This window comes from Gigantopelta aegis, chromosome 4, assembly GCF_016097555.1.
Source record: "Gigantopelta aegis isolate Gae_Host chromosome 4, Gae_host_genome, whole genome shotgun sequence".
Lineage (NCBI taxonomy): Eukaryota > Metazoa > Mollusca > Gastropoda > Neomphalida > Peltospiridae > Gigantopelta > Gigantopelta aegis.
This window is the reverse complement of record NC_054702.1, coordinates 94,084,275-94,100,011: the sequence shown is the minus strand read 5'-3', so window position 1 is coordinate 94,100,011 and position 15,737 is coordinate 94,084,275. Positions and strand designations below refer to the sequence as shown.

The following is a 15,737-nucleotide window of genomic DNA, read 5'->3' as shown; positions in this document are numbered from 1 at the left end:
CAAAGGTGGGCCCAGTGCTGCACAGACATTAAGTGATGTTTTTGATGTAACTGTCACTCCCAAAAAAGAATTATTCCTCTGTCTCCAATGTAGTTTCACGATTTTTTTTTATCATTTAACTCGAAAATGATCGATGTAAAGGTATTTGACGTCAAACATAGGATTGGTGTGGTATTAGAGCGGGAATCTTTGCCAACTTTGTGGTTGTCAGGAATTGCCAAAAAAAATACATAGGTTGGTCTCTGACTGTAATGAGAGCGTATAACTGTCCAAATGTCCGTCTAGCTCTCTTACAGTCAGATTACTCGGGCTACCTTCTGGTATGAATCGGCACCTTCTGGGCAATGATTGATATATATATTTATCGTATAATATCTTACATTTTCAGTGCAATCAAAGTATCACATACTTTAAGAATTTGATAACTTTGCAAATTAGATGTAAATTAGTCGAGGTCTCGGCACTAGGTTTATTGACATTTAAGCAAACGTACTTGGGTGACACTCCATGATTGACTATGCATTCATAGTCATCAAATAAAGACATTTCAATGGCAATTTGACACTGAAAGCTGACCAGCGTTCAGAAAACAAAAAACCTTAGGCATAACTTTATTTTGATGTAAGGACATCCAAAATGACGTTATTCGAGTTTGACGTCATTTTCATTAAAAAATACACCGCGCCACATATTCTTACGTCATTTGAATATCTAGTAATGGCGGACTGGAATTAAAGTTGCGTGAACAGTTTACAAAAACACGTTGTATTAAGCTTGAGCTTATATGATAAAGAGATTATTACCCTCGTGTATTTCGGTATCGTCAATATCATATATTAGGAATAAAAATATGTATTATGCTCGCATAATACAATTGTTTTATTGCAAATATATGATATTGACGATACCGAAAAACACTCTGGTAATAACCTCTATATATGCACCTGCTTTTGGTCTTCTAGCCACACAATTCCCTCACCTATGCCGATTTGGGTTTTCGTTTGTTTTTCAAGAGTATTGTTCAGAAATAAAGTCCATGAGGTTCGCATAATACAATTTTTATTCCTAATATATGATATTGACGATACCGAAAAACACTCTGGTAATAACCTATATATATATATATATATATATATATATATATATATGTGTGTGTGTGTGTGTGTGTGTGTGTGTGTGTGTGTTACACAGTGGTGTGTGAGCGTCATGTGTCACAGTGCATTAAATTATGAGTCACAAAACGACGGGTAATAAGTAAATTTTAATGCATACACATGGTGTAACACAATTTCAAATGATGTAACAACAAACTGTCATATAAAAACAACAAATAAATGCGTCGAACTTTCCAGAGTTCTACCAGAACATGCAAATGCCTGCAATAAAAAACAAACATATTTGTAAATATTTAGAAACAAAAATACACAATTATAAAAACGTTAACCAAAATGTTTTTTCATTTTATAAAAACGTAAATTCCAACATTCTGAAAAGATAACACGAGGTTCCCAGTTTCTGAAGAGATTTAGTGAATGTATTCATGTATGTATGTGTCGTGTATTAGGTACGGTACTTTATATTCCAAATACAATTGTGCTTTAAAAACTTAATTTACTGTGTTGTCATTAGTAATATTGTAAATAATATTAACAAGCCAGACAACGATGTTTGTTTTTCTATTTATACTTATATTCATGCTCATATCCAGTTACAGTTCAAGCACGCTGTCCTGGGCACGCGTATCTGGGTTGTCTGTCCTGGACAGTGGGTTAGTTGTTAGTGTGAGAGAAATCGGATTAGTGGTCTTATACCTACCTATTAAGTCGCTAAACTTGTTATGGGTGGGAGCATGTACCGGGATGCGAACCCAGTACCCACCTGCCTTCAATCATATGATTTAACCACTATGCCTTCGAGGCAGGTAGAACAGTTTTTCCTAACTTCTTATATTACCTATTAGATTATTAGGTTTTTATTTTCTTTGAACAGCTATTTAAAGATATTAAAGATTTAAATATACGTGACAATAAGACTTGTTTTAAAGGTTGAAAATATGCGTAACAATAATAATCTTTAAAAAGTGAAATATTGTTTCTTACCTCTATATCCACCGTATCCATTAGGAGGCCCGGGACTGCAGACATAGTCACACTGACACGGACAGAGATCAGGGTGTATTATGGCTGAGGGTGATCGACAGCCGCTGTGAGAGAAACCCGTGGGATTAGGGTTGTGACAGTCTGCAAAGAAATGTATTACTTCCTAGTGTAGTTGTAGCTCAAATAGCGAGATTATATATATAATATATCATTGAGAATATATCATCCAAGTTAATTTCTTCACCCACCCACCCCCACCCCCCACCCCCCACCCCTCATTTTCGATATTCTTTACATGCATTAGTCACTCAAGGTCATATTAACAAGTATCCATTCCCGCGATGCTTTCTCTGTTGTTCTCTTTAAAATATATATATAAGAAACGTCTATGTGTTAAAACCATTCACTTAACACACCCACCCACCCCGTCCCCAACAAAATAAATCAAAGACAAAAACAAACCAATACAAACAAACACCAAACAAAACTAAACTAAACATCAGGAACAAAATAAAACAACAAAAACACCATACTCACAACAAAGATACCAAACAATACATCTTACAAGACACGGTGGAAGACTGTTGGCGTATCAATACCATCTACTGTTGTGCCTGTATTTTGCATTACGAAGCGATGTTATAAGACGAGAAGGCGTGAAAATAACTACACATATATTTTCAGTTAATTAAATAACATGTAGCATGCATGCCAAATATACGTTAACTTTAGAGAAATGGAGATGGTGTCCTCAAATAGCTCAATGTCTATACCAAAACTTTATATATAGAAGAGCATATTATAAGCATTTTGGATCTTAAAATCTCATTTCAGTCAAGGTTTTTACCATCAGCAATTTGTTTTCTGTCCTGGCAAATCCCTGTTTGGGCCCCAGACGTTGTGTTGGTACAACACTGCTGTGTTTCACAGTCAGACTGACTAAAACATGATGCTGCCTGAAATATGGAAACATGGTTATTTACAAATTAAATATGATAATATGTATTTAGTTTGAATAAAGTCTTGGATAGCGTTAATTGCATTAATATTTTAGAGTACAATTAAGTTATGGAAAGAAGATACTTGTATACTTAAGGTTTGTCTTTAATGATGTTTCAAAAATGTTTGGGTTTTTTCAACATCAAAATCATTTATACTGGTTCAAAGCGTGGTATTGGTCAAAACTGTCTTGCACTTGTATCTGACCAGCTGAACTGTATTCGTTAAGAGGTCGGGATTTAGCTCAGTCGGTTGAGTGCTGGCTCTAGGTGCTTGCGTCGCAGAATCGATCCACATCGGTGGACCATTCAACTGATTGGGGTTTTTTTCTCGTTCCAGCCAGTGCACCACAACTGGTCAAAGGCCGTGGTGTGTGCTTTCCTGTCTGTGGGAAAGTGCATATAAAAGATGACTTGTTGCTTTAGGAAAAATTTGCAGGGTTTCCTCTGTTGACTAAGTGTCAGAATTACCAAATGTTTGACAGCCAATAGCCGATGATTAATTAATCAATGTGCTCAAGTGGTGTCGTTAAACAAAAAAAATGTTCGTTAACTAAAGGCAAGGACACAGCAATGTGTGTTTAACGATACCTCAGCACATTTTAAAATTAGGGATATTTGGTGTCTAACATATGGTTACTTAGACATTTTGTGTAAAAGAGAAAGAGAAAAAATCCAAGGGTCAATAACAGGGTTCTGTCTCTCCACTAAAAACATTCAAGGTTTTTTGGGGGGTTTTTTGCCGTCTGTAATTTGCAGACTATAGAACAGATACCAGCAGACCCAAAATGCTGATTATCGACTCACTTCATGTTTTGTCTTTACCATAGTTTGACACCCAATAGCCGATGTATATTTCGTGCTGGGTGTCGTTAAACATTCATTCTTTCATTCATTCCATTCAGGGCGTCCCAGGTCAACCACACGAGTCCAGGATCGATTCATCAGAACCCAGGTTCTACGAAATCGAGCTCAAACAGCGACTCAAATCGCTGCACAGTTACGCCAGGCTACTGGGGTCCGAGTGACGGGTCAGACGATTAGAAATCGTATATATGCAGGTCATCCCATCCGCATTCTCGGCGACCACGTGTTGTGCCACCTTTAACGAATTGCCACATGGTAAACAGGCGTCAATGGTGTACACAGTGTAGAACCTGGGGAAATCGTCGATGGTCTAGTGTAATGTTTTCTGACGAGTCCCGATTCACTCTGGACTTCTTGGATAGGCGTTGTTGCGTTCGGCGACGTCGAAATGAACGCCAAGAAAACGTCATCCTTAGGTCACATGACAAATTTGGTGGTGGTACAGTTATGCTATATGTGGTGTAGCATCACTGACAGAAGACCTCTCCATATTGTTCGGGAGGGGGGGGGGGGTCACTGGTCAGTACTACCGGGATAACATACTAGCACCGATTGCTGTCCCGTTTGCTCGCCGTGCTGGTCGATGGTTTGTGTTTCAACTTGACAATGCTCGGGCCCACCGTGCATGTATCGTAAATGACTACCTTCAGCAGCAATACGTCACCAGAATGCCATAGCCAGCAATGAGCCCTGACCTTTCACCCATAAAGCAGGTCTGGGACATGGTCGGGAGACGTCAACTGCCGCCAGTTACTTTATCTGAACTTGGCCAGGCTCTGCAAGAGGAGTGGGATAGACTTCCTTAAATCGTCATTGGGAGATTGATACAGCATGCCACGTCGAATAAACGAATGTTTGACGAATCGTGGGCACATTGCCCATTATTGATGAAAAGACGTGAACGTTTAATTTTCACATGTCATCTCTATCTTGTTTCCGGGTCGTCTGCAACTATACAATCAGCTGCCAACATGTTTTTGTCCCAATTCCTTCATTTTTATCATGCATCTATTCCTAGACTGTGATACCTATTGATACTTCTTTAACTGGCTGTTATTTCCTACATTCCCCTCCTTTCTTGAAGAGTATATTTATTGAATTAATATATACGTTTAAAGTTATAAACAAAATATTATCCTCTGTATCACTACAGTCAAACCTGTCTTACGCGGTCACACAAGGGAGTGATAAAAGTGGCCGCTTAAGACAGGTGGCCGCTGAGTACAGGTTGCCATATATATAGTCTTTAAAACATTTGTTGTTCGTTCTTGTTTTAGCGTCTGTACTGCTAATCAACGGATGTGTGCTTCACAGTTGACTATAAATCAACTTTTGACATGTCGTCTCCTGTGTCTTAAATTAACCGTTCTCAACAAGTTTGTTTTCTTTTTTCCATTTAATTATTTTATTCCTACTTCATGCGGTGTATTGTCATAGTAAATGAACCTACAAATGGTAGCGCCTGTTCAGAGGCAATTAGATGCATTCCAGTCCGACTTTCTTAATTGATACACAGTAGAGATGTCGGGACTGAATGGGTACTAGTATTCCTTAAGGTGTGAAATCGGTTATTTGCTGCACCTTATCGCTGTTGCCCCTGCCCGTGCTGTAACCTCATCGTGGTGCAGGGGTGTAACATTTTCTTTGAGAATGGCCAATACAGCACAAATTGAAATGTTGAGTAAAAGTCAGTATCTATCTGTGATATTTGTATTTTTGCACAGTTCTTTACACTGTTTTTATTTAAATCTTGAGTTTTTATATTGATGTTGATCATCACCTTATTTGTTTGCATTACCATAGCTTGACACCCAATAGCCGATGTATTTTTCGTGCTGGGGTGTCGTTAAACATTCATTCATTCATTCATTCATTCACTTATCGCTGTTGTTACAATATCCCTTTTTGTGTAATAGCGATTTGGGATCCGATTTAGGTGGCCGCTGGCCGCGTTAGACAGGTGACCGCTTATTACATGTGCATTTACATTATAAATCGTTTGGGAGGGAAAAAAGTGGCCGCTTAAGGCAAGTGACCGCTGAGTACAGGTAGCCGCTAGGATAGTTTTGACTGTATATATGAGTTATAAAATGCCAAATTTTTATTGAGGTGCCCTTTTCAGAAATTGGCCCATGTGTCCTTGTACCCATAAAAATAAAAAATAAAAATTCATAATAGAATGGGTCCACAATTATCTAATCCATGGAATATTGACTATTAACAGTTCGTGACACTGTCACGAACAGATCCATTATTGACTTCTATACCTTGGTTTGCTGACTTTCTGTCGTGCTTGGTGGCTCAGTCGTTTGGCCAACAGGATCAACACATTGTATAGAACAGCCTATCGTGCAGCATATTTGACCTGAAATAAAGTAACAATATTAATACATTACACAGTCAGTGTGACAATAACATATACATGTAGTTTGCAATATTATTCCGTTCGGGATTTCAAAGACACCGCATTAATTAAGTACATGTTCTGTATATTATCACTAGATTCTACAATTTTATCTATACGAGTCGCAGATCTTTTTTATATCAAAGGTCGTTGTATATATATGTCTTTCTGTAGGAAGTACAGATAAAGGGTTCACTGTTACTAATCAAAAGAAACAACTTCTAGTAACTGCTGGTTAACCAACGGTTTATGTGTCGTTAGATGACTAGAACCTACAGAACAAGCGAATCCTTGCTCAGTCACCATCGTCGGGTGCGATATGTGGTACGGAATAAGTCACGTGTATACATGGGTGAGATGCAGATCAGTGGCATTGCAGCCGGAATATTTTGTACCCACAACATATTGATAAAGGGCTTGCTATTACACCACAAGAACATATAGAATTACCTGGACTGCAGTCTTCATCATCCTCACACATTCCTTCGTCTTGGTCGTCGTCGTAGCATGAAACCGGCCCAAACACGGGGCACTGACCTGTTGTTTAATAACGATCATTATTATACAGATAAGACGTCCCCTATCTTGTGTTTCAGAATTTTGAAAACTGAGCGTCAGAAGTCTCAGGTGGAATTGGAATACCGTGTGGCTGAACTTTTATTAATATGAATTTGAAAATGGCTGCCGAATCTGCCGTACATTTCGACACATTATCCAATAGCTTAACTGTTGATATTGTATTGTGCTTACGAAATACCATCAAGAATACTAAGTGCAGTAAAAAGACTATTCTCAATTTTTTGCCACTGTAACATGTTTTGGATTTAAAAACTAAAATTGCGAATTAAAGACATTTTATAGTTTCGAATTTTAGTGTCATTATACATAAAGTAATGTTTTTTCCTAATGCTTGTAATAACCCAAACAATTTCTTAAATACAACCGAAATATTTAGTTAAATATAAAATGTCAAAAGGGCCTAAAGTGTTTACAGCAGTTTAATAATGTTAACTAAACATTACTATAAAACTAAAGAGATATACAAAGTCCGAGCGAGAGAGAGAGAGAGAGAGAGAGAGAGAGAGAGAGAGAGAGAGAGAGAGAGAGAGAGAGAGAGAGAGAGTTAAAATTACCACTAGAGCACATTGACTTATTAATTAGCAAACAATTGGTAATTTTGACATATAGTCTTAAAGAGTGGTAGTAAGGAATCTTTTACATACAGACAGCATAGCAGTCGTAGTGCACTGGCTGGTACGAGAAATAACCAAATGGGTTCAACGGCGGTAGACGGAAACAGAGGCAGATAGATAGAAAGAGACGTAATGATTGATTGTTTATGTACATGTGTATATTACGTATACTTAGTGCAGCCAGTGCACCACGACTGGTACATCAAAAATCGTGGTATGTACTACCCTGTCTGTTGGATGGGTGCATATAAAAGATCCCTTGCTGCTAATTGAAAAGTGTAGCCCATGCCGTGGCGACAGCGGGTTTCCTCTTGCTAATCGAAAAGTGTAGCCCATGCGGTGGCGACAGCGGGTTTTCTCTCGCAATATCTGTGTGGTCCTTAACTATAGGTATGGCGCTATATAACCGTAAAACAATGTGTTGAGTGCGTCGTTAAATAAAAACATTTATTTCTTGCTTTGTTTAGTGAATATCAAACAGCATTTTATTTACCCATCGGATTCATATGTGTAGTATATTTGACAATACACACCATTTGCAGTTATCATTATTAATAGAGGGGCGAGACGTAGCCCAGTGGTAAAGCGGTCGGTTTGGGATCGATCCCCGTCAGTGGGCCCATTGGGCCGTGGTATGTGCTATGGGATATGGGATGGAGCATATAAAAGATCCCTTGCTGCTAATCGAAAAGAGTAGCCCATAAAGTGGCGACAGCGGGTTTCCTCCCTCAATACCATATGTCCTACCCTCTATAATCGAAAATGAAATATGTTTGAGTGCGTCGTTAAATAAAACATTTCTTTCATTATGCTGTAACCTCACCGTGGGGTGTAACATTCTCTTTGAGAATGGCCAGTACAGCACAAATTGAAAGTTTGAGTGAAAATCAGTATCTATCTGTGATATTTGGGGTTTTTTTTGCACAGTTCTTTACACTGTTTTTATTTAAATCGTAACTTTTTATATTGATGTTGATCATCACCTTATTTGTTTGCATTACCATAGTTTGACACCTAATAGCCGATATATTTTTCGTGCTGGGGTGTCGTTAAACATTCATTCATTCATTCATTCATTCAAACTGTTCAAATACATACAAATTAAATATAAGGAAATACATGTACCACTTTGAGTGATATTCAACACACATGTATGTGAAAAATACACTTACCTGCGACTGTCTTCAGTAAGAGAAATGCCCACAGACAAACATATACGCTGTTCATGATTGTTGTATATAACCACCGGTACTGTCGTTTATTAATGTATGATTTTTATATACATAAATACTATTGTTCCTTGTTGTCCTTAAATCAACAAGACTCCATATGTCTTCAATCATCGACTGTTACAGCCCACGGCGATTTGTTGAAGGAATAAGGAAGGTATATTCTATTTCACGACAGATTCGACACTTTTTACTTACGGTTATAACGTTGAAGTCAGTTCGTTTGTGTTTAACGACACTACTAGATCGCATGTATTTATTAATCACCAGATATTGTATGTCAAAGATTTGGTAATTCTGACTCGCAAACTTAGTAGTTCCATTAGTAGCAAGGGATATTTTATATGTACTTTTCCCACACACGATGCAGCACATACCATGGTATTTGATATACCAGTCATGGCGCACACTTAGTTATATGGCGTCTGACATATGGTTAAGGACCGCATATATGAGAGAGTAAACTCACTGAAGCCTCGCAATGGGCTACTCTTTCCGATTAGCAGCAAGGGATCTTTTATACGGCACATCCCACATAATGGATAGTGCATATAATGAGCGTTGTTACACCAGTTGGGGAACACTGGTTGCAATACGAAATAGCTCTATGGGCCCACCGACGGGGATCGATCCTAGATCGACCACTGATCAGACGAATACTTTAAGTACTGGGCTAGTTGATGAATGACAGAAGTGTTTCATTTTTGTTATCACTTTGTCATACTTACTTATAATACATATAGGAAGATACCGATAGAGAGACACGACGAGGCATAGTTACAGATACAGACAGAATTAAGTAATTTAAAAGTCGCAATTCCTGTATATAGGTATTCAGTCCAAACGTCAGGAAACGGTCAAAGCCTGTATCCTGGTTTATTAATTTCCATAACATGACTGATCTTCTTTCTGTGACATACTAAAATACATTACTGTATATATGTTGTTGACCCCACTTACTGCGACTGCGAATCTGTTAGGACTTATTATTACTGCTTATTTAGCAACTGTTAGATTAGTATATATAAAGGGTTGCAAATTAACATGAAACTCATGGTTGTCAGCAGCGCCAGTTGAAGAAAAATCTTACTGGCCCTTCTTTAATTCAACTAGCCCTCCAATTATCACATTGAAATTTAATTGTACAGTAAACATCAAAACTAGAATGTTCTTTGTTGAATAATAACCATGTGCTCACCCTATATAGTCCGTTTCTTTCAACGAGAAACCGATGAATTGGCATGTAACTACAACTGGCCCTGCTGGCGACCATGATTTTCATGTTAATTTGCAACATATATATATATATATATATATATATATATATATATATATATATATATATATATATATAAAGAATAAGACCATAATACATAGATTATACAACTAATCAGATCTCTACCTTTACATTATATTGTCGTATCTTGTTCTCGGAACCTGGACCAAGGTGTCCAATATTCTAGACAGACGTTAAACACTAAAATAAATGTGGTTTTAAGTCGAATGTTAGACTAGAAACCAGCAACAGTTAAATACACCCTAACAGCCATCTGTATCAACCAGCCGCATTTTTATTCTCTCAAATTCTCTAATATTATATATTAACTGTCCAGTATAAAACATCGACTTGTAAATGTCAATTTTATTGGTTTTATTTTTTAAAACCGTTTTGGATACGATTTTTATTTCAAAAATAAGAAATACATTGTTGATATTTATGAACTATTTGGTTTGGTGTATAGATATTGTAAGTGACAAGGTATTGAAAACATGTGGATATACAACTCTGTAAAACGGTTCAGAGTTAAATTTTTTCTAATGGACTTTAGTCAGAAAAACGCAATTGAATTAATGAATGAATGTTTAACGACACCCCAGCACGAAAAATACATCGGCTGTTGGGTGTCAAACTATGGTAATGGGAACAACATCAATATAAAAATTCAACAGTTAAAAACACAGTGTAAAGGACTGTGTAAAAATACCAATATCACAGATAGATATAATTAAAATTTAGAATAAAACGCAGTATCATGTAAAAATTGCAATAAAGGTTCTGGATGGAATCGAAATGATTCCATCACATTTCTTTTTCCAAATAAATCTTTTCGAGTTGCTGACAACTGCTTACACTCCACCAAAATGTGTCGCACAGTCAGAAGACACTGACAGTGCTCACACTGAGGTGGAGGATCTTTCTTCAAGATAAATGAATGGGTCAAGTAAGTGTGACCAATGCGGGCACGACACAAGACTAATTCATCCTTCCTGCCCTGTCTATAGGAGGACCGCCACTCTCCCAAGACTGGCTTGATAGCATGAAGCTTGTTCGCAACTTCATCGTCCCAATCACGTTGCCAAGTCGAAAAGATAAATTTGTTGATATTATTTTTAAAATCAGTATAAAGTACACCAACCCTGGCATGAGGCAAATCCAGAGCAGACTTGGCAGCTGAATCTGCCTTTTCATTATCCATGATGCCAACATGGATGGTCACCCAACAAAATACAACATCTTTTTTGGCAATAGATAAAAAGACACACTTTCGTATCACCATCCCAATTAAGGGATGGTCCAGCTTCATATTTCGTAAAACTTGAAGACACGAAAGTGAGTCTGTAAAAATAATAAATCTGGATGCTATGGAATCTTTAATTTCTTCCAAGGTTTTAATGACTGCCCAAACTTCAGCACTAAAAATCGATGCTGAGTCAGGCAGTCTCATGGAAATGATAGTGTCTGATGGGAAAAACTGTAGCACAAGCCACATAATTTCCATCCCGTGATCCATCTGTATACACAGGAATGTAATCACGGTACTTGTCTTGAATTTCCATGAAAAACGTTTAAAACAACAGCATCTGTACGATCTTTCTTCAGATGCGCCAGATCAAATACAATTTTAGGTGGTGTAACACACCAAGGTGGTAAAACAAAATATGAAGGAGTTTCCAAAGTGTCATTTAAATCAATGTTGGAAAGCGACAAAAAACGCTTCATGCGAAGACCAAATGTACGAATAGCATTTAGCCTTGCATAAAAAAACAAAAAAAACAAACGAAATTGATGTCAGACGTTTGATATGGACTACAATGAAAAAAATCAAGTGTTTTTGAAATTATATTTTTGATAAAATGAGTATTGTGACGGGACATGCTCTTATCTTTTCGCCTGTGGAGGCCATGTGGCCAGTAGTTACGTAATAACTCAGGTAGTGCGGTTTTATGACCGAGTATTTCTAACGAACTGGCGACAGTAAGTCTGACCAGCTAAGACAAAATACCGTCTCTGGGAGTTGTGGGAATATCACATGATAGTTGAGGTACCGCGTTGTGCCCCCAGGCGATATTCGCTGTCTCTGAGATTTTTGAATAAATAGATAGGATTTTAGACATATCGGGGAGAATCATTGGAAGGCTCCCGGGGAACGTAGTCCGACTGGACTTGGTAAATATATATTTCTGCTCTCTTGTATAACCTTGATGTGATTGATGTGACCTTAAATATTTTAATACTGTATTATACCAATATTCTTTAGACAGTGTCTTCGGTAATCTGATGAAGTAAATTGTAGACTTCACTGTTCTAATATATTTATACGAGTATTTGGTAAGATAAAGCTTAGCCGGTCATCCTAGAGGACCTAGGTAAACTGTAGGTTATTGTCTTTATTGTGATATGTACCAGTATTAATTTTGTAGTACAAGGTTACTGAATGAGTAGTTAAGGGTTAATTAAAAATTAACCAGTTAGGAATAGAGTTGTAGTTCCTTTATTAATTAAGTTTCCCTGGCAGCGTTTCTCAATTATAACACGTGTGGGTGTTGTGTCACGGTGAAGTGATTAGAATATTGTGTAAACTAGACATCTAGAGATTAACTAATTAAGTGTTTAGCTCTGGGTTGTTATTATATTGTTGTTGTTAATTAACTACTGCGGCAAGTACATTTGTCAGCGTAGTGTTAATACAAATTCCAAAGTGTATTGTGTTTTGTTGTGTTTTCTAGTGAACTAAACGTGCTATATATAAATATATTTATATCAGATCTTATCTCTGATTATACCTAGAGCTGAGCCACTCGGGTATTAGACTGCCCGATACAGAGAGATCTGAAAGATATACAGTTAGAAGAGATATTTGGATAATCGTGTTTTATTCAGTTACGGGTATTATAGGATCCCCGTGACAAGTATTATAAAACTTTGTGTGTGCAATTAAATAATCTGCTTATATGCTATAGTAAGAAAACTGCGCTCCCTGTGGGACGGACTAGGGCCTATAGCTAAAGTACATTCCATGTAACTATATTATGACTAAAATTCAAACGGTTTTAAAACTAACAAAAAGCAGAAATTTTATACTTAACTTCAGTGTAGATATTTAGAAAATTAAACGTATGTAGCAGAACGAATATCCTCGACCTATCGAAAACCGTCCCATTAGAAAAAAAAAGAAGGAAAAAGGCTACTACACTTGGTCATTAAAGTCATTTTATGCATTTAACGACATCGTTATTTAGTTTTATCTATTGTAGTGTCAATTAGCAACAAAGTATGAGTTGTTAAAATACTTTGACGATTATGATATGATCAACGGTAACCGTTATCGGTTGGTTGGTTGTAGATTCCTCAGCTGTCGTCACGAGTCACGATAGTAGGGTTTTGTTTTCATGGCAGTGACAAGAAGGAAGGTAAGGAGATAGAGAGAAGAAGGTATGGTAAATGTAGATATGTAAACACATAATAGTAAACTGTATAGTGTTTATTTTTTTCATTTATGATCTATCTATGTTGACACATTGAACACAAATATTGAAATATTATATATACATGGTTTCTATATATAAACGTGATGAAGATGGATATCACCAGGAAAGAGGAGCTGTACTTCCGGACGGATGTGCTCACCTTCCAACCACTACCTAGTGACGGAGTGGGCGGTTGAAGGATACCGTCAACCAGACTCCTAGTGCAGTTGAACATCGCCTCTCTTCATAGAGCCATCAAGATGGTCATCGGCCGGGACTACACTGCCACAACCCTCTGACGAAGACTTCCACTGCTTAATGCCAGTCATTTCCTTGGATCACCTTTATAGCGTCAACCTTTCATCATGAACTTTCGCCTCCAGGTAAGGGCTTAGTCGGACTTTAAATGTTTTTGGTTGCAGTTCAACATTTTATGTTTAGTTGGGGGTTTTGGTAAACAAACCGACGTACTTCATTTTTAGCTGCCCGTCAAAATTGCTCAAATCACCTTAAAACGTTTATTTTTGGGACTTTTAACTTTTTGCCAGACATGATTAGGATGTATCAGCTTTCTCATTTTGGCCTTGGGTCCCTGACCTAACTACTAAATGTTTATTCCAAATTCCGCCCACTCCAAACTTACAACCTCTCCTCCCCCCCCCCCCCCCCCCCCCCTTTCTGGCTCGGACTTAGTCACTGGCGATGTCAGAGGCAAAGCCCGTGACAGGCGTGCTCGAAACCTTAGTGGTATATGAGCACGTTAAACTTGTTACTTTACCTTTTGTTAATCAATGTATTATAATTTCTTACCAGCAACCTACTGTGTTTCGCGGACAACTTTAATAGGTTACAGAGTGGAAAGCAATCAAAGATAAATTATTATTGTTATATGTTTTTTCACAAAGGTGAGTTATGGAGTGACTTAGTTCAGTTTATGCTTTGAATATAATTTTTCTCACGCTATGTTTATGGCATGGGTCATAACAATACCATAAAACCTGTTAGGCTTTTGACATCACGAGTCGATATAGCAACTGTCAGAAATTGACATATTCAACGTCACTGTAATTGACATGCTGCATGTTATTAATGTCGTTTGTGAAGCGATTACAATCGCATTTAACTTTCGCAGAGATTAAAATAATTCCCAAACTCGTTTCATAAATTCCGTACGGCACTCCCGTTCATGCGAGGCTCTGCCGAGCGGCATTTACCATTAGACTTGAACAGGATAAAGCCGATATCTTCAGATAGCCCCAATTTATCAAAGAACAATTTCTTCGAGATACTGACTTTTTTGTAGATTTTAATTATTTGTGATATTTGTATTTTTTTACAGTTCTTTAAACTGTGTTTTAATTTAACTGTTGAATTTTTATATTGATGTGGTTCATTATTTAATGTTTACATTTACCATAGTTTGGCACTCAATAGCCGATGTATTTTTCGTGCTGGGGTGTCGTTAAACATCTATTCTGTTCTATTCTATTTTTTAAAATCGGCATTAAAGAATGGGTTTTTAATCCATGTGACGGAACATGCTCTTATCTTAATTAATGGTTAATTGTTTTAGAGGGCCGTCTGCAGCTTGGTTACGTAATACCTCCGCGGGACGGTGGTAGTCCTGCGTCCCAATATGCACTTAGACTAGGTGGGGACAGTGGTTACGTAAAACCTCCGATAGTTCGGTTTACGACCGGGGTATTTCTAGCGACCTGGCGACGGTCTGTCTGGCCATCTAAGAAAATATACCGTCTTGGTCGCTGTGGAAATATACACAACATAAGATTCGGTCCCGCGTACTGTCTCCGGACCAGTCTGGGGTTTTTTAATAAATAGCTAGGATTTTACATGTATTGGGGAGAAACATTGGAAGTATCCAGGGGAACGGACGTTGTCCAACTGAACGAACTATATTAGTTCAGACCGGAACTATATATTTCTGCTTTGTTGTATAACCTTTATGTGATTGATGTGACTTTAAATATTTTAATACTGTATTATACCAATAATCTTTAGACACCGTCTCCGGTAATCTGACGAAGTAAATTGTAGGCTTCACTGTTCTAATATTTTTATACGAGTATTTGGTAAGATAAAGCTTAGCCGGTCATCCTAGAGGACCTAGGTAAACTGTAGGTTATTGTCTTTATTGTGATATGTACCAGTATTAATTCTGTATTACAAGGTTACTGAAT

The 15,737-nt window shown here is 37.5% G+C and overlaps 1 protein-coding gene across 1 annotated transcript; it reads right to left on the bottom strand.

Annotated features, from left to right (window-relative positions):
• Positions 1 to 1,246: 1,246 nt before the first annotated feature.
• Positions 1,247 to 8,857, bottom strand: LOC121370293 (whey acidic protein-like). Its single transcript, XM_041495431.1, has 6 exons — positions 8,734 to 8,857; positions 6,819 to 6,905; positions 6,232 to 6,329; positions 2,947 to 3,055; positions 2,100 to 2,240; positions 1,247 to 1,376 (listed from the first exon to the last, which is right to left on the bottom strand). Exons 1-6 carry the CDS (start codon positions 8,786 to 8,788, stop codon positions 1,357 to 1,359), a joined length of 510 nt encoding a protein of 169 aa, XP_041351365.1. The 5' UTR covers positions 8,789 to 8,857; the 3' UTR covers positions 1,247 to 1,356.
• Positions 8,858 to 15,737: the final 6,880 nt, after the last annotated feature.

Bases quoted from the DNA above. Each gene is read 5' to 3' on its own strand.
- LOC121370293 (XM_041495431.1), bottom strand. From the start codon at position 8,788: ATGAACAGCGTATATGTTTGTCTGTGGGCATTTCTCTTACTGAAGACA. The intron at 2,241-2,946 runs GTAAAAACCTTG...ATTTCTTTGCAG, and splicing joins CAGAAAACAAATTGCTGATG to ACTGTCACAACCCTAATCCC. The intron at 1,377-2,099 runs GTAAGAAACAAT...TTTTTATTGCAG, and splicing joins TGGATACGGTGGATATAGAG to GCATTTGCATGTTCTGGTAG.